The sequence below is a fragment of the Diplotaxodon limnothrissa genome, linkage group LG6 (assembly GCF_057381915.1).
Source record: "Diplotaxodon limnothrissa isolate DT_005_m linkage group LG6, D_limnothrissa_male_GT1.1, whole genome shotgun sequence".
NCBI classification, from domain to species: domain Eukaryota; kingdom Metazoa; phylum Chordata; class Actinopteri; order Cichliformes; family Cichlidae; genus Diplotaxodon; species Diplotaxodon limnothrissa.
This window is the reverse complement of record NC_140601.1, coordinates 20933608-20959385: the sequence shown is the minus strand read 5'-3', so window position 1 is coordinate 20959385 and position 25778 is coordinate 20933608. Positions and strand designations below refer to the sequence as shown.

At 37.2% G+C, this 25778-nt stretch overlaps 5 protein-coding genes across 10 annotated transcripts; all 5 read right to left on the bottom strand.

Annotated features, from left to right (window-relative positions):
• Window positions 1-2496: 2496 nt before the first annotated feature.
• LOC146630478 (ecto-ADP-ribosyltransferase 5-like) lies at window positions 2497-3775 on the bottom strand. Its single transcript, XM_085355882.1, has 3 exons — window positions 3674-3775; window positions 2856-3580; window positions 2497-2578 (listed from the first exon to the last, which is right to left on the bottom strand). Exons 1-3 carry the CDS (start codon window positions 3731-3733, stop codon window positions 2497-2499), a joined length of 867 nt encoding a protein of 288 aa, XP_085212008.1. The 5' UTR covers window positions 3734-3775.
• A 4838-nt stretch (window positions 3776-8613) lies between these two features.
• LOC146630477 (ecto-ADP-ribosyltransferase 5-like) lies at window positions 8614-10395 on the bottom strand. Of its 4 annotated transcripts, XM_085355878.1 has the most exons (7): window positions 10336-10395; window positions 9521-10239; window positions 9196-9243; window positions 9066-9113; window positions 8939-8986; window positions 8794-8841; window positions 8614-8692 (listed from the first exon to the last, which is right to left on the bottom strand). In XM_085355878.1, the coding sequence occupies exons 1-7, from the start codon at window positions 10393-10395 to the stop codon at window positions 8614-8616; spliced, it is 1050 nt and encodes a 349-aa protein (XP_085212004.1). The 4 variants fall into 4 exon arrangements, with proteins under 4 accessions (XP_085212004.1, XP_085212005.1, XP_085212006.1 ...); XM_085355879.1 differs by lacking the exons at window positions 8939-8986; window positions 9066-9113; XM_085355880.1 differs by lacking the exons at window positions 8794-8841; window positions 8939-8986; window positions 9066-9113.
• Window positions 10396-13473: 3078 nt separating this feature from the next.
• On the bottom strand, window positions 13474-15643 carry LOC146630476 (NAD(P)(+)--arginine ADP-ribosyltransferase 2-like). Of its 3 annotated transcripts, XM_085355875.1 has the most exons (5): window positions 15542-15604; window positions 14700-15418; window positions 13796-13843; window positions 13679-13708; window positions 13474-13552 (listed from the first exon to the last, which is right to left on the bottom strand). In XM_085355875.1, exons 1-5 carry the CDS (start codon window positions 15602-15604, stop codon window positions 13474-13476), a joined length of 939 nt encoding a protein of 312 aa, XP_085212001.1. The 3 variants fall into 3 exon arrangements, with proteins under 3 accessions (XP_085212001.1, XP_085212002.1, XP_085212003.1); XM_085355876.1 differs by lacking the exon at window positions 13679-13708; XM_085355877.1 differs by lacking the exons at window positions 13679-13708; window positions 13796-13843 and having other exon boundaries at window positions 15542-15643.
• Window positions 15644-20065: 4422 nt separating this feature from the next.
• LOC146630475 (ecto-ADP-ribosyltransferase 5-like) lies at window positions 20066-21852 on the bottom strand. Its single transcript, XM_085355874.1, has 5 exons — window positions 21809-21852; window positions 21556-21651; window positions 20740-21458; window positions 20229-20276; window positions 20066-20144 (listed from the first exon to the last, which is right to left on the bottom strand). The coding sequence occupies exons 2-5, from the start codon at window positions 21613-21615 to the stop codon at window positions 20066-20068; spliced, it is 906 nt and encodes a 301-aa protein (XP_085212000.1). The 5' UTR covers window positions 21616-21651; window positions 21809-21852.
• Window positions 21853-24472: 2620 nt separating this feature from the next.
• Window positions 24473-25391, bottom strand: LOC146630474 (ecto-ADP-ribosyltransferase 5-like). The gene is made up of 2 exons (XM_085355873.1): window positions 25293-25391; window positions 24473-25195 (listed from the first exon to the last, which is right to left on the bottom strand). The coding sequence occupies exons 1-2, from the start codon at window positions 25350-25352 to the stop codon at window positions 24473-24475; spliced, it is 783 nt and encodes a 260-aa protein (XP_085211999.1). The 5' UTR covers window positions 25353-25391.
• Between the last annotated feature and the right edge of the window lie 387 nt (window positions 25392-25778).

The following is a 25778-nucleotide window of genomic DNA, read 5'->3' as shown; positions in this document are numbered from 1 at the left end:
AGGTTTAGAAGACAGTCAGTGAATGGTAATTTTGTTGAATAATAGTATTAGTAATGATGAAAAGATGATAACTAAATTAAAACTAATTCACGAGGACAAAAACTATGATGAAATGTAATGACACTTAAAAATTAAATAAAATTGTTCTGGAGAGATAAGATCCTATTATAACTAATGAAGTTGTGTAGAAAGGCAGGATGAGTTTGGAAGTCCTTGTGTAGTAAATTTAGACAAAAACATTTTGATCCACCCAGGGTGGGGAGGGAGGTTCAGCTGACTAAACCTACTGTAATCTTAGTAAACTAAAATTAGACTAAAGCTAAAAAAAAAAAATTAAAAAAAAAAAAGCTGTTTCTATAGCTATAATAAAACAAAGTAAAGTGATTTCAGGATTGGTGGTCCAGACAGGACTTCAATTCAGATGTTTAAAGTTGTGAATAAGCAAACAAAGACATGTTTGGTGTACTCGATTTAACATGCCTCCAGAGCTTTTAAAAAGGTCCCAACAAGTGATAATCAAACAGTTGCTCCCCGCATGAGGTGGAAACCTGTGTCTGTCTGTGTGTGTTGTGTGTCTGTGAGAGAGAGGCTTTTGTATCACTTAATTATAAGTGTTACATTTAGGCAGTCATTACTGCCCTGCTACAAACCTGTTGGACTTTGTAAATGTAACACAAGGAAAAACAAATGTATTTGTCTATTTGTGTGATCAGATTATATTAATTGCAAAGCTATTTCAATTTTCCATGTTGTTTATTTGACCGGGAAACAGAAATTCCTGGTGTCTTTAGAAGCAGGAACATTTGCTGCAAGTTATTCCCATCTCTCATTTCTTATCATCCTTTTAAAGGCGCACAATACTTGACAAGAAATAAAGTTTGCAATATATTTTTCTAACATGCATAAAAACAAGATGTAAATTGAGTCTATAATTCATAACATATGATAGAAGCAAAAAACAAAATTGCACAATACTTTGGCAGCCTGTTGTAACACCATATTTGGCACATACCACAATTTGGCAAATAAAGTGCCAAACAATTATATGAATAATCAAAGTAGAATTGTAAATACACTCAACAAAAATATAAACGCAACACCTTTGTTACTGCTCCCATTCCCCATGGGATGGACGTAGAGACCTAAAATTCATTCCAGATACACAATATAACCACCCCTCCCAAACAGTGGTCACAAATCAGTCCAAATGTGTGGTAGTGGGCACATCTGCTATATTGAGATAATCCATCCCACCTCACAGGTGTGCCACATCAGGATGCTGATCTGACAGCATGAGTAGTGCACAGGTGTACCTCAGACTGCCCACAACAAAAGGCCACCCTGGAATGTGCAGTTTTGTCTCACAGCAAAATGCCACAAGCAATGAGGGAGCGTGCAATTGGCATGCTGACAGCAGGAATGTCAACCAGATCTGTCGCCCGTGCATTGAATGTTCATTTCTCAACCATAAGCCGTCTCCACAGGCGTTTCAGAGAATATGGCAGCACATCCAACCGGCCTCACAACCGCAGACCTCGTGTAACCACACCAGCCCAGGACCTCCACATCCAGTCTCTGACCTGATGACCTTAGAGATCGGGAACCGGAATGTGGTTTCAGCAGGTCAAATATGTACTGGGGCTCTTGAACATGTAGGGCCCTAAAGGTTAGAACTAAAATTTTTAAAAGAAATGTAAACCTTACAGGCAATCAGTGAAGGGAGGCTAAAACTGGAGTAATATGAGATCTTTTGTTGGTGCCTGTTAAGAGTCTTCCTGCAGCATTCTTCACAGTCTGAAGACTATTTAAAGCTGATTTCTTAAAACAAGTAAAAAGACCACTGCAATAATCCAAATGGGAAGGGGAAAAAAAGCATGAATAATCATCTCAAGTTCAGCCTTTGACACCATTAGTCTGAGTTTTGAAACATTCCTTGGATGATAAAAACAGTTCTGGACCCGCTGTTTGGAATGTTGCTCAAGGGAAATGGAGCTGTCAAATATGGCACCAAGGTTTCTAAGGCTCAATTTAGCAGAAGGCTCTAAGCTGATATGCTGCCTAATTTCTGAAATCATATTGTTTGGAGCAATAATTAAAGTTTGTTTTATCACAGTTTAGCCGGAGTAAGTTGTCGTTTAACCATTGCTTGATTTCTGTCAGGCAATTACTTAAACTAGACAAATTATAAAGCTCAGAGACTTTAAAAGAACAGTATAACTGAATGTAATCTGCGTAGAGATGATAGGACATATTATTGCAGCTCCAATTTAATTTGGCCTAGGTGGAATAGATATAAAGCAAAAAGAGAATTGGACCCAGGACAGATCCCTGAGGCACCCCACAAAACAAAACTGTTGATTTGGATCACTTGATTCATACAAACAGTAAAAGATCTTTCAGATAAGTATGACGTGAATCATTTTGACATTGTATGAATAATTGCAGCAATATTATAGATGATAAAACCCAGAAAACTCTGAATGATAACTGTTTTTGCTAAACAGCTAAAAAACAAAACAAAGATAAGGCCAAAAGCACTGATACAAGCCACAGGGTGGAGACAACAGCCGGAGGAGACCTAAGGACATGGAAACAAAGCAGAGAGGGGAATTATTGTAATATTCATACACACAGAAAATGTGTGCATGTATGAATATTACAAGCACAAGTTATAACAGATGCGACAAACATTTTATTATATGCACTTACATCTAAAATTAAATTTTTTTTTAAAATATTTATATCTTTAAAAATATTTTGAAGTTTGACTTTGCATTTCGATACTAAACATTTGTAAAACTAACATGGAAATTGTCAAACTTTTTCCACTTTAATTGAGAGACTGTGACTCTTACCGTGAAAAGATGTAGCAGTTGTGAGAGCTTTTAAGCCCCGAATGTTTCAAAACAATTTCTACATATTGAGAATCATCATCTGCCTCCACAACGTTGCTATTTATGTCCTCCACAGTGAAAACTTCTGCTGGAGATAAGAGTATTTCATCCTGTTCTAGACCGCACACATAGTCTTTCAGGTTGACAAAGAAGCAAGAAGTGAGATTTAAAACGACCTCCTCATACAGATCAGTTTCACTTTTTAGCTCTTCATAATCTGAATAAGCTGAGGTGAAACTTGGAAATCTCACTGTGGAGCCTTTCTGTGGTTGGTTTTGACCACTTAGCAGAACATAAAAGTTCTTGCACTCCTTTGGCTTCAGCAGCCTCATGGAGTCCATCAGCAGGAAATGAAGAGACTTGAAGTGGAAGTGGTTTTCATAGATGCTAACATTTCCACCCATTGTCTCTATTGCTTTGTTCAGTCTTTGTAATAAATTGTGATCCCCATTAACATAGAGTGAAAGTGCAGCACTATGCTCTTTTCTTCCTCCAGGAATCCTCTTTGAACACTCGATGCTTTTATTCCACGCTTTCTGAAATCCTTCACTGTTATTTAGCTCTCGTTTTAACACATCTGACTCGATGAACCTCTTCATGGCCTCTTCACCACATCCTTTGTACTGGTCATCTACAACATCTGTGCTATTTAGAAAATCCAGTAGCCTTGTTTCCTGTGCGGTCACCTTTAATTGAGATTTATCACATTTAAAAACACATTTTTAAGTGAAGAATGTTTTAACCTTCTAATATTTGTTTGTACAAAACTTAATTCTTACTTTGTTGCAGGCAACTGTGAAAATTATTGCAACAACAAGCACTTTTCTTCTGTTCTCCATTTTTTGTCTTCTTGTTCTTCTACCAACTGAAAGAAAGCACTGCAGGATCAAATGTGGTCAAAAAACAGCTCTGTGACATTTTACATACGAAGGACATACACTAAGTCTGGACTGGATACTACAGTTCTCTGTATTTGGGTCTTGAACACTCATCTCTCCATTGCATTCAAAATTCAAAATGTTGCTGCAAGTCATTTAACAGGTATTAAAGGGACGATTACGTCACTCATGTACGTAGTCTTGATTACATAGCTTAATTTTTTACCTTGGCTTTTAAGTTCAGTTTGAGTCCCATCGGGGGTTATTTTATGTTGTGATGCCTTAGTTTTACTTTGTTTTGAGTTTTAATTCATTGTCTTCATTTTATTGGTTTTACTATTGAAATGTGCCATCCAAATAATATTAAAATTGACATTGACACAGTCCAGTAAATTTGAATCTGGCAAGATTTAAATTAACAATTTCTTTTCTACCTCCTGGAATTCAGCAAGTTAAAAAATTTAAATGTTGAAAAGACTGGGTACATACTTGAAGCAAGGAGATTGAACTCATATTAGCAACTGCTGGGAACCAATAAGAACAACAGCCTGGGAAGTGAGACAAGTTATTTTACAATGAATTCCTTAGTCTCAGTCTAGTTCCCAAAAGCTTGTTCAGATTTGTTGCACAATGATTTATAACCAGAGTAACACTTAGATAATTTAGCCACTTTAAGCCCAGCCCAGTGATAGCATATCTTTGTATCTCTGTTCTAACATGATTTTAAATACCTCAGTGCTTCTTCAGTGCAGTTTTTGCCTAAAGTAAACAGGAGGCACCAGCAATCATAGTTGGAAAATCTGAGTATCTTGAAATTGAAGGAATGAAAATGCACCAAACAATGTGAATAATCTGGTCTCACAGAACTGTTCACCCCACTGGGCAGTAACAAATTAACTTAACTGAAAACACTCTGATGTTGAAATATCTGTCCACTTCTACATTTTTCTGTTTTGCCCACCTGAAGAGCTAAACTAGAAACTTGGAAATGTTGAAACATGCCCTGATTCAGCTTGGATGAAACATGCCCACTGACACTTTTTCAGTGCACTTTATATTTCACCCTGCTCCACCCTGACCTTGAAAAATGACTGACAGTCAAGCACCAAATCTTGATTTAATTTCTTTAGTGGAGAGTACTCACAGACATCCAGCAGAGGTCTATACTCCGATTGCAGCTGATTTTCTGGAACTACCAGTTGTTTCACACTTCTGTCTGTAGCATTACAAAGGCTGGTACACATTCAAATCCTACTCTGCCTCTCCACTCACTCTCCGGTGTCTCCCAGTGTCTCTCATCCCGCCCACTAAACCCTTTTTAGTCCTCTGGCTGATAGACGTCTGTCCTGATTGGTTGATGCCAGTGTCCTTCAAGGCCATGAGCTCACACAGGTGTGAGCACTAAAAAATCAACAAATTTGCAATGAAAGCATGCAATAAAATTCACAACAGTTAAAGATGAACTCATGCAATACAAAAAACAAACAAACAATAAATCAATAAGAAGACTTCCCCGACAGTGCTGTTGTTGGCAATATCATCATCTGCTGGCTCAGCTACAGGTTACAAACCAGTCTATCCTACAGCCTTACCAACACATTTGAAGACATTTGATACTTTATATTTAGACATTAAATGCTATTTTGTAGAGTTTTATTTGTTTATCATTAGATCAAGATAAGGATGTTTCTGGTCATAAGTCTGAATATTTGTAAGAAATTGTGCAAGCGTTATAAGTTGTCTTTTTTTAGTAACACATAGGTAGTGGGCTTTTATTACGCAGCATATATGGTGCTTTAAAATGGGACTTTGTTAAAGACTTCATTACAATAGTCACAGTCTAATGGAAAAAATGTCTTTGCATAAATGTTTTTAAAGGTGTTTACTGTATTTTATAGGAGAATTGTTGCACATTGTCAGGTGTGTCTGTCTGTCACAAAAGTATCCTATAAACATTCATTATTATTTTTACTTTAACCATAAGGAATAAAACCTTGAAGTCATATGCAAGATCGTATGCTGACAGCATTTAGCTCTACTGTTAAACTTTTCGAACTGTGGACTCGTAGCTTCTTTTTAAACTGTAATAAACTGTGTTTTTGTCTTTTGGATGCTCACCTGTCCTTCATCTTTCCTCATGTTTGGTGTCTCACTCTTAATTCTAGTCTGCACTATTAATCTCCTGTGCTCTCTCCCATCTTGGTAGTAAAAAGAAAGCAGTTGTTTTGTGAAGACTGTCTTTTCCCAACTGTTGTGAGTACAATAGATTTTTCAGAATTGTATATAAAAGATTATACACATATTTGCAGTATTGAATAAAGTAAACAGGCAGCTCTTGCACAAAGCATCAGGGATATTAAATTTCATCAGTTTATTCTGGCTCTACTTGTAAATTTTGTAGTGCTGTCAAAATGAATGCGTTAACGCAAATTAAGCCACCATCGCAGTAAACGCGATTAAGGTTTTTAACGCAATTAACGCATCTGGAGTGAAGAATGACTCAAAATCCCTGAAATTTCTCTTTCAACGCATTTCGGGCAGTTTGTCCAAGTAGAGTTACCTTCGCACATGCGCAAATGGGCAGCTGAACAAATCAACTCAATATGGAAGATGATAAACGCACATTGGCCCTCTTGATGGGAAATTTGTGTGTTAAAAACAATAACAAGGCGGAACAGTCGACAGACAAAGTATTATGCACATTGTGCAAGAAGGATTTTCCTTTTCACTGAAGCACTTTCAGCTGAAAATATCACATTGCCGCGAAGCATACGTTAGTCGGGGATGCTGCAACACGTTGACTGACACAATTGTCAAGTGGATTGCAACAAACTGCAATGCTATTAATATCGTTGAGAACACGCGCTTGACGCAGCTTTGGTTCCTCTTTTCAAGGACTTGAAGTGCCTCCCCAAGAATGACAGAGAGAGAGTTGATAAATGTTTCAGTTTTTTTGTTAACATGAATGTTCAAGATGTTCAATAAACATGTTAAGTGTGTATATTTTCCCTTTTTCTCGAGTCTGTTTGCTCATGCAAAATGAAATGCGATTAATGTAGAATAGAAATTAATGGTATTTAATCGTGATTAATCAAAATTAATCCACAGTAACCCTGTGATGAACCTGATTAAACACTTTAATTGTTTGACAGCACTAATATATATGATATACTTACCTATTAGTATATAGGTTTTTTTTATGTTTTATTTCACTGGAAAGAACCTGTGTTAAAAGACTGAAGAAAACTATTCAAATTCTCTTTGAATGTAAGCATACATTCTTTGTGTTTATTCTGCATTTACTCCATTATATTGCATGAATGTCAGTTACAAGCTTAAATATAAAGTTGAAAAGAAAAGTAATTGCAACCAGGATATTGATCAAGTAATTGTGATTAATCAAAATTAATTACAGAAAATTGTGCGATTAATTAGTTATTCTTTTAATCTATTGACAGGACTAAAATGTTCATGTCTTTGTTTACTCACACAAACACGCTCTATATGTAGTGAGGTTCACTGTTTCTCAGGGGCTGTGATTAACTTCAGTGTCAAAAGTAATTTACTGATTTTAATGTCTTTAAATGACATTTTAGTGACACTGTTGTTGAAGGTGTTAATATGTTACCTGTGTTTCATGTTTGTACATGTAAATTCAAGTGTGCTTGCTGATGTAGTTACTGTTAGCTGCATGTACCGTGTGAACTGTGTGATTTTTTTTCTGTATATTTGTGTATTAACAGTATTTAGGTATTATATTTAAAAGATTTGTTGCTGTCTCGCAGACAAATACAAATGTCATTTAGCCTTTACAGTGAATGTGTGTGTGTGTGTGTGTGTGTGTGTGTGTGTGTGTGTGTGTGTGTGTGTGTGTGTGTGTGTGAGATCATCTTTAATACCAATAATGTGAAGTCTAGTGATGAGTGTTAGTAATTATTGCCCTGCTACGGGACCAGTGATGTATTCTGTTATTTAGTTTGGAGAATCTGTTGGAATTTTTAAATGTAACATTAGAAAAAGGAAAAAAAAAAACATATTTGTGGGTAAAATGTTTGTGTGATCAGATTAAATTCATTGCAAAGCCTTTTATATTTTGCATGTTGTTTATTTGACAGGGAAACAGAAGCAGTTTGGCAGGAAGAGCATCAGCGACTGTTTAGGACAGAGCGCTGTTGTAGGTCCTTCAAATCAGTCAAACTGTCAGTCAAGTGTAGTTTACTGTAGCAACATATATAGTAAAAAAAAAACAGGCAAAATAAAAACCATATATAGTAAAAAATACTTTTCTATAGTATTTTCGTTTTTGAATTGTACACTAAAGACTGTAGCTGCACGTGAGCCTGAAACGCAGTGTATTTCACACTAACCGGCTCGGACAGTCTCAGTCGTTGTGTCCGTGGGCAAGACACTTCACCCGTTGCCTACTGGTGGTGGTTAGAGGGCCCGGTGGCGCCAGTGTTCGGCAGCCTCGCCTCTGTCAGTGCGCCCCAGGGCGCAGGGCGGCTTTGGCTACAATGTAGCTTGCCATCACCAGTGTGTGAATGTTTGTGTGGATGGGTGGATTACTAAACGTGTAAAGCGCTTTGGGGTCCTTAGGGACTAGAAAAAGCGCTATACAAATACAGGCCATTTACTAACATTCTGCATCCCTTTAAAATCTTTATCAAATATTCTGAAGTCATGGAGTCTATAATTCATAACATATGACAGAAGCAGAAAATTGCTGCTAAGACAACTAATTCAACACAGTGTGTCAGATAACATGTAAAACAATTGTATGAAGAATCACAGCAATATTGTAGATGATAAAACTCTGAAACTCTGAATGAAAACTGTTTTTGCTAAACAGCTAAAGAAAACAAAGATAAGGCCGCAAGCACTGATACAAGCCACAGGGTGGAGACAACAGCTGGAGGAGACCTGAAGACATGGAAACAACGCAGAGAGACAGGAAGAGATTACTGTTGTTGTTGTTGTTGTTGTTTGTTGTAATAATAATAATAATAATAATAATAATTTACCTGTTTCGGTCTGTGACAACTGTGGTAGTCTCATGCACTCCTGGAACACTGAATTAGAAAAGACGAAATAAATCAACTGATGATGATAATAATAATAATAATAATAATAATAATAATAATAATAATAATAATAATAATAATTTACCTGTTTCGGTCTGTGGCAACTGTGGTAGTCTCATGCACTCCTGGAACACTGAATTAGAAAAGACGAAATAAATCAACTGATGATAATAATAATAATAATAATAATAATAATAATAATAATAATTTACCTGACTTGCTGTGTGACAGTTGTGGTAGTTTTCTGCCCTCCTGGAAGACTACATTGGAAAAGAAGAAATAAATCAACGGATAATAACAGCAATCATAATAATAACAACAACGATAATAATAGTAGTTTACCTGAATTGCTCTGTGACAGCTGTGGTAGTCTCTTGCCCTCCTGACCTCCTGAATTGGATAAGCAGAAGAAAATACTTTAAGTAAAATGTGCTGACACATTATCAGGCCAAACTATTCAAACCACACCCAACTCCACTGGAGAAGTATCGTCCCTGTTTTTGCCACTTTTCCCCCAGTTATTACTGTGTACTTACTCCATAAAAACCAACATAAAAAACATATTTATATATTTAACATTACATTGAAAGTTAACTTTGCAGTTTCAAGTTTAATATTTGTAAGATAAAAAAAATTTTCACTTTAATTGAGACAATATGAATCTTACCGTGGAAAGATGTAACAGTTGTGTGAGCTGTTCAGTCCTGAGTGGCTTAAATCTATCTCAAGGTATTCGTCACCATCCGATGTAGTTTTTGTTTTCACTTGTTCCACAGTGAAAACTTCTGCTGGAGATAAGAGTATTTCATCCTGTTCTTGACCGCACACATAGTCTTTCAGGTTGACAAAGAAGCAAGAAGTGAGATTTAAAATAGTATTCTCATTGACATCTTCAAGACTCTTTAGCTCTTCATAGTCTGAATAAGCTAAAGTGAAACTTGTAAATCTCACTGTGGAGCCTTTCTGTGGTTGGTTTTGACCATCTTGAAAAACATAAAAGTTCTTGCACTCCTTTGGCTTCAGCAGCCTCATGGAGTCCATCAGCAGGAAATGAAGAGACTTGAAGTTGAAGTGGTTTTCATAGATGCTAACATTTCCACCCATTGTCTCTATTGCTTTGTTCAGTGTTAGTATGAAAGGCCGGTCTCCTCTAAAATAGGCTGAAAGTGCAGCACTATGCTCTTTTCTTCCTCCAGGAATCTTCTTTGAACACTCGATGCTTTTATTCCACGCTTTCTGAAATCCTTCATTGCTGCTTAGTTCTTGTTTTAACAAGTCTGACTCGATGAACGCCTTCATGGCCTCTTCACGGCATCCTTTGTACTGGTCATCTACAACATCTGTGCTATTTAGAAAATCCAGTAGCCTTGTTTCCTGTGCGGTCACCTTTAATTGAGATTTATCACATTTAAAAACACATTTTTAAGTGAAGAATGTTTTAACCTTCTAATATTTGTTTGTACAAAACTTATTAATTCTTACTTTGTTGCAGGCAACTGTGAAAATTATTGCAGCAAGAAGGACTTTTCTTCTGCACTCCATTTTTTGTCTTCTACAGGCTGAAAGAAAGCACTGCAGAATCAAATGTAGTCAAAAAACAGCTCTGTGACATTTTACATACGAAGGACATACACTAAGTCTGGACTGGATACTACAGTTCTCTGTATTTGGGTCTTGAACACTCATCTCTCCATTGCATTCAAAATTCAAAATGTTGCTGCAAGTCATTTAACCGATATTAAAGGGACGATTACGTCACTCCAGTTTTTAGCAAGTTTACATTGGATGCTTGTCCATTTTTATATTGATTTGAAGATTCTTTTACTTGCTTTCAAATCTTCAAATGTTATGGTGCCAACTTTTAAACCAAACTGCTAAACTTACATGATCCGAGAAGAGCACCAAGATCATCTGCCCAGATGTTTTAGTGCAGCCGAGATCTCGATTTAAGCATAGAGAGTTGAATCCACTAGACTCTCATATAACAGGTCATTTGATATTCCTACTGCAGAGTCTATGTAGTCTTTAAATCCTGTCTTAAAACCACATTTTTTTACCTTGGCTTTGAATCTAAGTTCATGTTGAGTCTTATCAAGGGTTTTTTATGTTGTGGTCTCTTTATTTCAGTTTGTTTTTAGTCACATAATATTGTAATTGTTTGCATATATAATATATTGTATTGTCTTTATTGATTTTGCTATAGAAATATGCCATATAAATAACATTAAAATTAACATTGACATTGAAATTTGAATCTGGCAAGATTTAAAATAACAATTATCTTTTCTACTTCTTGGAATTTGGCAAGTTAAAAAATTTAAATGTTGAAAAGACCAAAAGGTACATACCTGAAGCAAGGAGATTGAACTTGTATTAACAACTTAGCGAAAAGAGTCGATTAAACTGCTGGGAAGCAATGAGAACAACAGTCTCTGGGAAGTGAAACAAGATATTTTACAATGAACTCCTTAGTCTTAGTCTAGTTCTCGAAAGCTTGCTCAGATTTGTTGCACAATGATGAGTAATACTTACATCATTAAGCCCATTTTAAGCCCAGCCCAGAGATAACTTATCCTTGTATCTCTGTTCTAACATGATTTATGTATGTATTTATTTAGTATGATCGTGGCTCAAGAGTTGGGAGTCAGAAGGTTGCCGGTTCGAGCCCCAGCTTGGACAGTATCAGTCGTTGTGTCCTTGGCAATACACTTCACCTACCGCCTGGTGTTGGCCAGAAGGGCCGATGGTGCGATATGGCAGCCTCGCTTCTGTCAGTCTGCCCCAGGGCAGCTCTGGCTACAACTGTAGCTGCCTCCACCAGTGTGTGAATGTGTGTGTGAATGGGTGGATGACTAGATGTGTAAAGCGCTTTGGGGTCTCTAGGGGGGACTAGTAAAAGCGCTATACAAATATAGGCCATTTACCATTTCAAATACCTCAGTGCTTCTCTTTACTAAAGTTAACCGGACGCATCGTAGTTGGAAAATCTGGGTATCTTAAAATTTAAGGAATGAAAAGTCACCAAACAATGTGAATAATCTGGTCTCACAGAACAGTTCACCACACTAGGCAGTAACAAATTAACTCAGCTGACAACACTTTCATATTGAGAGATGTCATGATCTATCCACTTTTGAAGTTCTCATTTTTGGGAAACTTGGAAATGTTGAATCATGCCCTGATTCAGCTTGGAGGAAACGTGCCTCCTAACGTAGGTTTCCAGTGAACTTGTGTGACGGTACTTTTTATTTCAAAACTTTTCAGCTTGAGTATGAGGAAGTGGGTACTACTGGGAAGATTCAAGGCATTCGTAAAAAATCATATACTTATATTTCTGTGGAAACAACATCCTTCATATTTCCATGAAGCCTGTTCTTTAAAGTGTTTTGAGTGCTCATGTACAGTAGAAACACACCACTCTACTTGCCACCTCGCCAAGTGCTGCACCCCCAACCTTGGAAAACAACTGACAGTCACTTGATTTACTTTAGTGGAGCAGTACTCGCTGGAACTGCCAGCTGTTTCAAACTTCCGTCTATAGCATTACAAAGGCTGGGACACAGGCATAGCCTGCCCTGCCTCTCCACTCTCTCTCCAGCAGCTCCCTTTGTCTCTCATCCCTCCCACCAAACCCCTTTTAGTCCTCTGGCTGAAAGAGGCCTGTCCTAATTGTCTGATGCCAGTGTCCTTCATGGCCATAAACTCCACAGGTGTGAGCACTAAAAAAACATACAAATGTAACAATAAAAATCAAACAATACAAAAAAGAAATAAATCAATAAATCAATAAAAAGAAAAACAATATTCCCCGGGATGACTGAGCAGATGAAATGACATGATGTAAGAAGGGGAAAAAAACATATTTGTGGGTAAAATGTTTGTGTGATCAGGCTAAATTCATTGCAAAGCCTTTTATATTTTGCATGTTGTTTATTTGACAGGGAAACAGAAGCAGTTTGGCAGGAAGAGCATCAGCGACTGTTTAGGACAGAGCGCTGTCGTAAGTCCTTCAAATCAGTCAGACAGTACAATGCGCACACATCACAGATACCTACTAAAATACATACGTGTATATGTTATCGGTCCCACTGCACTTTATATACATATAACATAATCTCTGTGACATGTCTTGCAGTGTATTTTACTACAGTAACATACACTTTTCTATAGTATTTTGTTGTTTTTTTAATCTGTATACATTTTTTCTTATTTCTTTTCTAATCTATATCAAATTCACCTTTTTTCTTGCTGACCCCTGTGCCGCTATAAGTCTATAAAACCTATCAATATATATCTATCGATCTATGTGACCATAAGAACAAATAAAAGCATCTCATGATTGCAGATTATTTCTAGTTGGTCTTGACAGCAGCTGCACATGAGCCTGAAATTTGAACCCACTGTGTTTTACACCAATTTTCTGCATCCCTTTAAAATCTTTATCAAATATTCTGAAGTCATGAAGTCTATAATTCATAACATATGACAGAAACAGAAAATTGCTGCTAAGACAACTAATTCAACACAATCAGTCAGATAACATGTAAAACAATTGTATGAAGAATCACAGCAATACTGTAGATGATAAAACTCTGAAACTCTGAATGAAAACTGTTTTTGCTAAACAGCTAAAGAAAACAAAGATAAGGCCGCAAGCACTGATACAAGCCACAGGGTGGAGACAACAGCTGGAGGAGACCTGAAGACATGGAAACAAAGCAGAGAGACAGGAAGAGATTACTGTTGTTGTTGTTGTTGTTGTTGTTGTTTGTTGTTTGTTGTAATAATAATAATAATAATAATAATAATAATAATAATAATTTACCTGTTTCGGTCTGTGACAACTCCTGGAACACTGAATTAGAAAAGACGAAATAAATTAACGGATAATAATAATAATAATAATAGTAATGATAACAATAAAAATAGCAATAATAGTCACCTGGATCGCTCTATGACAGCTGTGGTAGTCTCATGCCCTCTTGAAGTGCTGAATTGGATAAGCCAAAAACAGTAATTGAAGTAAATGTGCTGACACATTTTCAAACCACACCCAACCTCAACACTGGACATGTGGAGAGATAAACCTCACTTTTAAAATCCCGTTTTTGCCACTTTTCATGCCACTTCCACTCACTTCATGCTTTCCTGACAACACCTATGATTTTTCTTAGTAGTTTTCATTGTTTAGGTGTATGCACATTTATTGAGATAAATAAATATGTGTTACTAATATTTTTGTTATATTATATATATATATTAGGGGTGCAACGATACACAAAGTTCACGGTTCAGTTCACTTCACATGAAAACCAAGATAGTTCCAAACGCCAGATCTGAATGAGGGTGGGGGAGGTTCAATTTCGGGTAGCATTGAGGAAGTTGCCATGTTGCAACGAGCTTAGCTTCTGTCTTGCTAGCTTGCGCTGCGCTCAGTGGATCTGCGCTCGACAGTGCAGCCTAGGCGGAGTAGTCGAACACAGATCCACTGAGCGCTCAACACAGACAGCATCGTCAGAAGAAAAGTTGATGAAATAAATAAAAAATGTTGTATTGTTCGATACATATGCGCACTGAACCGAAAGCACTGTATCGAACGGTTCAATATCGATAGGAGTATCGTTGCGCCCCTAATATATATATGTTATATAGAAATACAGAATGTATGGGGCTTATGAAGTATTTTTATCATATTTTTATTATATGCACTTAGACTACGTAAAATGTTTGTATCTCCTTCGAATATGTTAACACTCACATGATAAACATCACATTAAAAGTTAACTTTGCAGTTCCAAGTTTAATAGAAAAATATTTCACTTTAATTGAGAGAATATGAATCTTACCGTGAAAAGATGTAACAGTTGTGTGAGCTTTGCAGTCCTGACTGTTTCAAAACAATCTCAAGGTATTCGTCATCATCCGATGTAGTTTTTGTTTCCACTTGTTCCACAGTGAAAACTTCTGCTGGAGATAAGAGTATTTCATCCTGTTCTTGACCGCAAACATAGTCTTTCAGGTTGACAAAGAAGCATGAAGTGAGATTTAAAATAGTATTCTCATTGACATCTTCAAGTCTCTTTAGCTCTTCATAGTCTGAATAAGCTAAAGTGAAACTTGTAAATCTCACTGTGGAGCCTTTCTGTGGTTGGTTTTGACCATCTTGAAAAACATAAACGTTCTTGCACTCCTTTGGCTTCAGCAGCCTCATGGAGTCCATCAGCAGGAAATGAAGAGACTTGAAGTTGAAGTGGTTTTCATAGATGCTAACATTTCCACCCATTGTCTCTATTGCTTTGTTCAGTGTTTGTATGAACAATTTATCCGCTTTAAGATAGACTGAAAGTGCAGCAGTATGCTCTTTTCGTCCTTGAGGGATCTGCTTTGAACACTCGTTACTTTTATTCCACGCTTTCTGAAATCCTTCACTGTTATTTAGTTCTCGTTTTAACACATCTGACTCGATGAACTTCTTCATGGCCTCTTCACGACATCCTTTGTACTGGTCATCTACAACATTTGTGCTATTTAGAAAATCCAGTAGCCTTGTTTCCTGTGCTGTCACCTTTAATTGAGATTTATCACATTTAAAAACACATTAATAGAGATATATCATTTTTAAAAGCATTTTTAGGAGGATAATTTTTCAAATCTTCTTATATTTGTTTGTATGAAACATAATTCTTACTTTGTAGCAGACAGCTGTGAAAAAAAATATTGTAGCAAGAAGCACTCTTTTTTTGTACTCCATTTTTTTTCCTCTTCTTCTACAGACTGAAAGAAAGCACTGCAGGATCACATGTGGATAGAAAAAAGTTCTTTAACACTTTACATGGTCCAGAAACTTTGATGTGGAAAAAATATATAAGTAGAAGACTAAAAAAAACTAAAAGGCACTTACCAGAAGCAAGGAAAGTAAACTTGTGCTAGCAACTCACAGCAAAGGGTCCATCAAACAGCCGGGACACCCAATAGGGTCTGGAGAAGTGAAGCAAGTTATCTTACCATAGAACTTCTTAGTCTTTCCTGTGGAGGAAGTAACATGGCACCGGGGGATTTGTTTTCCACTGATTTTTCCTGTTATTTGTCCTTCTGGAGCTACTGAGTTTCTGTAACCTTGTTTAGATTTGTCAAGTAATGTCTACATAACTTAGCTCTTTTAAGCCCAACCAAAGCACCAAATTGCCTTTACATCCCTGTTCTCACATTATTTCAGTATAACTGATGGGACCAAATACCACAGTCCTTGTTCCATGCAGATTTTATCTAAAGTAAACAAGAGACTCTAGCAGCCCTACTTGGACAAATGAGGGCATATTAAAGTTACAGGAATGAAACTGTATGAAAACAAGCTGTTGTATAACAGAACTGCTGTCCACACTGGGGTGCACCTTAACTTTATGTACGTAATGTAGGAAGGAGTAAGAGCAGCACATTTTAAAAAAAGTTCATTTTGAGATTAAAGTTGAAATGGGCAGATTACAGTTATTGTTTCAATTCAAACAACTGACACAATTCCTATACCCTCAACAAATTTCCTTGTGTAGATCAGTTAGTGAAACAACTTGATCAGCTGTGTTATTGTGTATTCAGATACAACATACATCGTCCTTATTGCACAAGGGTGTAAACATCAGTATTCTTGCATCTGTTCATTGCACAATTTCCTGGATGCCCTTATACTCATTACCACACTGTGTTTACGCGTTAAAAGAGCAATAACTTCCTTGCTACTAAAACTGATTCTGAAGTATGATTTCACTAACTCATGTTGTATAATAGATTACTATTTTGAGTAATGACCCCAACACTGAATACAACCTTTGCCATTGTCTGCCATCTTTGCTCTACACCTAGTTTCCCAGTACTCCTGTCTACTTTCTTCATCTCCCTCACTATCCCGCTTTTTCTTTGTTAACCTTTGTTCTTTGAATATTTTTCTTTGTAGAGCACCAAACATCTTGCTGCCAGTTTCCCTCAGCCCTGCAGCTGTCATCTGCTAACTCTTCGCTACTCCTCAGAGGCTGTCGCAACTCCTTCATGAACTCTGTGTGACATTCTTACTTCCTCAACATTCACCATTTAATCCTTGGCTCAGCCTTCACTTGTTTCCATTTCTTGATTTCTAAAGCCATGTGACAGCCTACCATCCACAGCCTAGCCACATTCTCCCCCGACACCACCTTCCAGTCTCCTCTGCCTTTCAGGTTGCACCTTCTGCAACAGATATATGGTGCTATGCATTTACTGCCTTCCTGATTTCTATTTTTTTAAACCAAGGAGATTCTGTTTTTAGTATTGGGTTTGCATACTCTGTTTTCTTCCCATCTACTGGAGAGAGAGAGAGAGAGAGAGAGAGAGAGAGAGAGAGAGAGAGAGAGGTGCAGTTGCAAAGGTCTTAAGCAAACCCTCAAATCTTTATAAAACAGAAAGATGTTAGAGACCTCATTAGGTATTTGTGTTGGTGTGTATAACCTTAGCCTCAGGTTATATTGTTAAATGGTGATTATGAGTCAGTGGGTTTCAGCTGTTTTACAGAGTAACAGGAAAGTAACGTAATGAGTAGTAAAATGAATTACTTTTTCCTGGCAGTAATTAAGTAACGTACAGCTTTAGTTTTGAGAAAAGTGTTCTGGGTAATATGTGCAGTAATTACTTTTTTGAGTAACACTGATCACAGCAAAGTGAGGAAATACCTCAACAAACATGCACAAATATTTGACCCACAGCAACAATTAATTTGCATGAATGTAATTTAAGTTTATAAGTCTGAATATTTGTAACAAATTATACATAATTATTATTTTTAGTTATTCGGTTTAGTAACATGAACGAAGTGGGCTTATTTGTGTAAACAAACAAAATGATCACGTGAGAAGTTTCAGTTTTGTAAAATCTCCAGTGAAAGCGAATTTATTAACACAGGATATATATGAAACTTTAACAATGGCAGTTCATTCATACACTGGGACACACGAAAAACGAATTCAGTTTGAATAAAATGTTATTTATATGGCACCAAACCACAACACGTTGCTTTATATTGTAAGAAAAATCCCTACAATAATACCAATTAATAAAGACTAAACAAAACCAAAAACCTAAGTATGCCCATGATTCAGTAGCTTGTACAAACCCCTTTAGCAGCAGTAGCTTGATATAATCATTCTCTGTATGACTTTGTCAGTCTGTCACATCATTGTGGAGAAATTTTGGAAGTTGCTTCAGTTTCTTGAGGTTTGCAAAAATTTGTTCATGCACAGCTCTCTTAACAGCTCAGCATTTCAGGTAGATTGTGGTCTGGACTTTGACTGGTCTCAGTGCAACACCTTCATTCCTTTCTTACTCAGCCATTATGTTGCAGATTTGCTGCTGTGCTTGAGATCATTGTCCTGTTGCATGAGCAAGTTTGAGTCAAACTTTAAATGTCAGGCAGATGGCCTCACATTTGACTCTGGAATATTTTAGTATACAGATGAGTTCAAAGTCCACTCAGTGACTGCAAGTGTTGGGTAGATAGCTTGTACTGGAAGGACTGTAAGGTGCTTGTTCAGGTTTGCAGCTACCACTCCCCGGAGTGTCGGCCAGAACACTGCTCAAGGCCCGGATGAAGGGAGACAATGAAGACACCGAGGATAGTGCAGACTCTTGTATTGACTTCACACAGTTGAAGGTAACAGGGATTGTCAGAGGAGCAGGTATTGCATACAGGTTTAGGTGCGTGGGCATGGGTGTGTGTGTGTGTGTGGTCTGTTGCTCATTAACGCACACTTCTCACGGAATAACCAATTCTCTGCCGGTAATCTGGAGCAGAAAAGCTCAGGTGCTTTGCCCACGTTTCTCCCTGGACATAGTCTCTCATACAAAGCGGTGGGGTGACCTCTACTGGCCACTCTAAAAACTACAGGTGAACTAACAACTGAACAGAATAAAACCATAACTACGGGGCCTTTTGTACAGCAAGGTTCCCAGGTCCTGTGACTACAAAACAAGCCAAAGCAGCTTTACAAATCTAAGCTGTGCTTCATGATGTTTTTAGATAGAAGAAGCTTTATCCTGGCAAAACCTTCAAACAACCTTCATACCTGTTCAGAGTTTTTCTAATTGTCCTAAAGTTTAATACAGTGGAACCCTGACTTACGAATACCCCGTTTCACGAAAAATTCAAGTTACGAAGGCACTGAACGGCAATATTTTTGCCTGCCTGCCGCCAAGATGCGGTTTGTGATACATGTGGCAAGAAAGTGAGGTGTTGTGGCGACACCATTTACCTCGTCAAACACCTCAGAGTAAATCATATCACAGAATATGACAAGCGTATGTTGAGGCGAACTAAAGACGAGGAGGGGGACAGGTGCTGCTAGGGCGAGACAGACGACTCTCGAGGAGTCCTTTAGTGCTGCAGGCAGGCAACATGCTCAAATGGCGCACAACTTCAGTTTTCTGTATGATAATTCTGCATTATTAAGTGATAAGAACAAGTAATCTGACGTCCTGTAATCATTATGAAGCTATAATTTGAGATACAATAAAAGATACAGTAAAAAAAAAAAGTTTTTGTACAGAGTATCGGTATCGGATCAGTATCGCCGATACCACCCTGAATTATACTTGGTATCGGGTCGGAAAGAAAATCAGTGGTATCGCACATCACTACTGAATGCCACTTACCCTAATCAGTAAGGGCGTATTTAGTTTAGTCCTGTGAATCATACATTAAAGTTTTCCTGAAAGTCGTTTATGTTGTAATATACATATATTAAATATAATATACAATCATTTTCCAGAATTGCATTAAAGAATTATTGTATTTCCATTGTTGAATACTTGGAGGTACACCAGAAGCAACTGTACCAAACCTTTATTCTGACCTTATCGACACATATCGGCTTTTTTCATTCCCATCACTCATTTCCTATAATCATTTTAAAGGCATGCAAACCCTAACAAGAAATAATAAACACATACTGTATATATATTTCAAGTATGCTGTACATTTTTCTAGCGTGCATAAAGAAAATAAAAACTGAGTTTATAATTCACAATATATGACAGAAGCAGAAAACTGTATTTGACTATATTTTGACACAATACTGCAATACTGCAATTCACCACAATCTGCCAAATAAAGACCTAAAAAAAGGTGTATGAATAATCAAAGCAATATTGCAGATTATAAAACCCAGAAAACTCTGAATGATAACTGTTTTTGCTAAACAGCTAAAGAAACAGAAGATAAGGCTGCAAGCACTGATACAAGCCACAGGGTGGCGACAACAGCTGGAGGAGACCTGAAGACATGGGAAAAAAGCATATTATTATTATTATTATTATTATTATTATTACAAAAATAATCATTAATAATAATAGTTTACCTGTCTCGCTCTGCAACAGCTGTGGTAGTCTCCTGACCTACTGACATCCTGGATTGATAAAGGAGAGAAAATACTTTAAGTAAAATCTACTGACACGTGGTTTTATTTAAACCACACTCAACCCCAGTGGAGATGTGGAGAGCAATCCTCACATTTTAAAATCCTCTTTTTGCTTCTTTTCACATCACTTAATTTTACATCATGCTTTCCAGAGTTTATAAAAGCTTTGATAAGCTGAGTATTCCCCAGTTATTACTGTGTACTTACAGCAATAACAACCACTAAGTTATAACAGAGTAACAGACTGTTTCAGACACCAATATTTCCCTCTTTTGATTTATGGGGCTTAAGTATTTTAGTATATGCAACTAGAACTTTTTTTTTTCAAATACATAAAAAACATATTTATATATTTAACATCACACTGAAAGATACATTTGTAGTTCTAAGTTTAATTTCTGTAGAACTAATAAAAAAAAATTCACTTTACTTGAGAGAATATGAATCTTACCGTGAAAAGATGTAACAGTTGTGTGAGCTTTTCAGTCCCGACTGTTTCAAATCAATCTCAAGGTATTCGTCACCATCCGATGTAGTTTTTGTTTTCACTTGTTCCACAGTGAAAACTTCTGCTGGAGATAAGAGTATTTCATCCTGTTCTTGACCGCACACATAGTCTTTCAGGTTGACAAAGAAGCAAGAAGTGAGATGTAAAATAGTACTCTCATTGACATGTTTAGGTCTCTTTAGCTCTTCATAGTCTGAATAAGCTAAAGTGAAACTTGTAAATCTCACTGTGGAGCCTTTCTGTGGTTGGTTTTTACCATCTTGAAAAACATAAAAGTTCTTGCACTCCTTTGGCTTCAGCAGCCTCATGGAGTCCATCAGCAGGAAATGAAGAGACTTGAGGTTGAAGTGGTCTTCATAGATGCTAACATTTCCACCCATTGTCTCTATTGCTTTGTTCAGTGTTTGTATGAACGATTTATCCTCATTAATATAGACTGAAAGTGCAGCACTATGCTCTTTTCGTCCTTGAGGGATCTGCTTTGAACACTCAATACTTTTATTCCATGCTTTCTGAAATCCTTCACTGTTATTTAGTTCTTGTTTTAACACATCTGACTCGATGAACTTCTTCATGGCCTCTTCACGGCATCCATAGTACAGATCATCCACAACATTTGTGGTCTTTTGGACATCCAGTAGTCTTGTTTCCTTCGCGGTCACCTAATTGATATATCACATTTAAAAAGACATTTAAAAAGACATTTTTAAATGTATAATTTTTTAACCTTCTAATATTTGTTTGAATTATGATTCTTACTTTGTAATAGACAGCTATAAAAATTATTGCAGCAAGAAGCATTCTTCTTTTCTGCCCCATTTTTCTGCCTCTTCGTCTACAGACTGCAAGAAACCACTGCAGGATCAAATGCGGATAGAAAAAAGTTCTTTAACACTTTACACAGTCCAGAAACATGGAACTGACAAGATGTGAATGATCAATTATTTGTTTAGTTTCCTTTGAATATGACAACTTCAAAGTGTTAATGTTGAAAAGGCTGAAAGGCACATACCTGAAACAAGGAGAGTAAACTTGCCTTAGCACCTCACAAAAAAGGGTGCAACAAACTGCAGGGAAGCCACAAGCACAGCAGGCTCCAGGAAATTTGGAAAATATATATTATGCAGCAGTAAGTGTCATAGTAATCCAGAAGTTAATAAATTGCTTGTAACTGCATACGGTAAAGTTTGAACAGGATGTGAAACTCGTGATCATGGGCCTCATAACGAGAGCAACAGGAAACAAAACAGAGTGAAAGAGCGTTGAGACTGTAAGTGAGGTGTGAACATTACTGCCTTAGAGGGGGATGAAGTTAACTGTCACTGTTGCATGATAACATACTTTGCTTATGCAGACAGTGCGTGTTCAGCCCTTTAAAATAGTGAAGCCTGTGTGCTTCCAATTTGAGATCTACCGGACTGCGCTTTGGGTGGTGTCGTGTGGATCTACCACATATATGTGCTTAATAAATAATTGTTGTTGACCGGACCTGCTCTGAGTATTTGTTGTTTATTCTCAGCCCATCATAAAAGAATCGGGACAGAAATGAAATACATTATCTTACTATGCAGTTCTTTAGTCTTTCCTGTGTTAGGAAGTAACTTCTCACTGGAATACCTGATATCCAGTCATCCTGCTTTATCCACTGAGTTCCTGTAACCTTGTTCAGATTTGTTTTATAACCAGAGAAATCGCCACAGCGCTGTGAAAAAGTACTTCCCTTTCCTGAGTTTTTCTTCTGTGTGTGTGTGTCTTTTTCTCACACTTACATGTTTCAGATCATCAAATAACTTTTAACAATTCTGTTTTCAAGGATTCAAGGAAGCTTTATTGTCATTCTCATCGCATGTTTACATGAGATGGAACGAAATTACATACCCACAGGTTTTCCACAGGTTTTCCATAAAAACAACAGAATGACAGGTAATAAAATAGTACCAAATAGTAATAAAATAATACAAATAAGTAATAAATAATACAGATAAGTAATAGAATAATACAAATTAAGTAAAGTGCAACAACCTGAGTAACAGTATAAAGTATAGAAGTGTAGGTATAAGTATTTTAGCAGCAAAGTATCTGTAGTGATTACACCACAGTAGCAGTTTCTTGTCCATTATGTATTGAGATGTCTCACAGCTTCTGGAATGAAGCCGTTTCTCAGTCTGGGGGTTTTGCATTTAATGGTGGTTTTGTTTTGAAACAATGATTCCATATAAAAGAAAAGAAAAGCAAAGTTATCCAGCCTACTGTGTAAAAAAGGTTATTGCTCCCTAAAGCTAATAACTGGTTGTGACACCCCTGGCAGCAAGAGCTGCACACAAGCATTTGGCAATGAGGCCTTCACATCTTTATGGATGAATTTTATCCCACTCTTTTTTGCAAAATTGTTTTAATTCAGTCACATTTGACAATTTCAAATCATGAACAGACTTTTTAGGACGTTCCAAAGTGTCTCGGCTTATTTCAAGTCCAGATATTGACTTGGCCACTCCAAACCCTGTTTTGATGAGCCATTCAGAGATGGACTTGCTAGTATGTTTCCAATCATTGCACTGCTGCATAACCTGAGCTCTTGAACGTCAGGGCATAAACTGATGGCCGGTCATGCTTCTTCAGAATTTTTTGGTAGAGAGCAGAATTCATTCATCCATCAAGTCGTGCAGGTCCTGCATCCTGACACAAGGATGGATGAATCCATTGTTTTATATCCAATTCTGACCCTAGCATCCAAATGTTGCACCAGAAATCAAGATTTGTTAGAGCAGGCAATGTTTTTCAATTCAATTCAATTTTATACAGCGCCGAATCACAACAACAGCCACCTCAAGATGATTTATATTGTAAGTTAGACCCTACAATAATACATACAGACAAAATCCCAACAATCATATGACCCCTATGATTAAGCACTTTGGCGACAGTGAGAAGGAAAAACTCCCTTTTTAACAGGAAGAAACCTCCAGCAGAACCAGTCTCAGGGAGGGGCGGCCATCTACCGCGACTGGATGGGGTCAGAGAAGGAAGACAGGACAAAGTCATGCTGTGGAAGAGAGCCAGAGATTGTAAAATACTACCCAATCTACTTATTGTTGCCTTCCTATCAGCTGGAGACAGTCTGGCTATTCTCATCTGACCTCAAAACACTTTCACTCAGAGAACCGCTGCTCACTGGGTTACACAGTTTTGTGCAGGAAAATCCCAGCAGACCAGCACTATCTGCAATATTCAGACCACGTTCAGTCACTTGGACTTTATCAGGTTGTTTTCACCATGACTACATATCTAAATGCTTTGAGTTGGTGCCATGTGATTGGATTATTAGACATTTGTATTAACAAGCTAAGTATATCTAATAAAGTGGCCATAATGGCTTTGTTCGCCTTATGGTGATGGATACATCACACCCAGTATTTCCCACCACAAACAACGCTTACCTTTTATAGAGAGGACTACATGTTTTTGTGCACTTAAGTGCAGCCTCACCCAAGGCCACTTCAGAAGAACCTACAGCCATGTTTTTGGACACAGACAAGCCTCGGCAGCAGATCCCAACCCTTCCAACCACTGTACCACCACAGCAGCCAGGCGGACTGGTATCTTTTCATACAAAGACGCTTAATATTTGAAGAATGAATATACAAAAAAACTCACTTTAATTGAGAGAATATGAATCTTACCGTGAAAAGATGTAACAGTTGTGTGAGCTTTTCAGTCCCGACTGTTTCAAATCAATCTCAAGGTATTCGTCACCATCCGATGTAGTTTTTGTTTTCACTTGTTCCACAGTGAAAACTTCTGCTGGAGATAAGAGTATTTCATCCTGTTCTTGACCGCACACATAGTCTTTCAGGTTGACAAAGAAGCAAGAAGTGAGATGTAAAATAGTATTCTCATTGACATGTTTAGGTCTCTTTAGCTCTTCATAGTCTGAATAAGCTAAAGTGAAACTTGTAAATCTCACTGTGGAGCCTTTCTGTGGTTGGTTTTTACCATCTTGAAAAACATAAAAGTTCTTGCACTCCTTTGGCTTCAGCAGCCTCATGGAGTCCATCAGCAGGAAATGAAGAGACTTGAGGTTGAAGTGGTCTTCATAGATGCTAACATTTCCACCCATTGTCTCTATTGCTTTGTTCAGTATTTGTATGAACGATTTATCCTCATTAATATAGACTGAAAGTGCAGCACTATGCTCTTTTCGTCCTTGAGGGATCTGCTTTGAACACTCAATACTTTTATTCCATGCTTTCTGAAATCCTTCACTGTTATTTAGTTCTTGTTTTAACACATCTGACTCGATGAACTTCTTCATGGCCTCTTCACGGCATCCATAGTACAGATCATCCACAACATTTGTGGTCTTTTGGACATCCAGTAGTCTTGTTTCCTTCGCGGTCACCTAATTGATATATCACATTTAAAAAGACATTTAAAAAGACATTTTTAAATGTATAATTTTTTAACCTTCTAATATTTGTTTGAATTATGATTCTTACTTTGTAATAGACAGCTATAAAAATTATTGCAGCAAGAAGCATTCTTCTTTTCTGCCCCATTTTTCTGCCTCTTCGTCTACAGACTGCAAGAAAGCACTGCAGGATCAAATGCGGATAGAAAAAAGTTCTTTAACACTTTACATGGTCCAGAAACTTTGATGTGGAAAAAATATATAAGTAGAAGACTAAAAAAAACTAAAAGGCACTTACCAGAAGCAAGGAAAGTAAACTTGTGCTAGCAACTCACAGCAAAGGGTCCATCAAACAGCCGGGACACCCAATAGGGTCTGGAGAAGTGAAGCAAGTTATCTTACCATAGAACTTCTTAGTCTTTCCTGTGGAGGAAGTAACATGGCACCGGGGGATTTGTTTTCCACTGATTTTTCCTGTTATTTGTCCTTCTGGAGCTACTGAGTTTCTGTAACCTTGTTTAGATTTGTCAAGTAATGTCTACATAACTTAGCTCTTTTAAGCCCAACCAAAGCA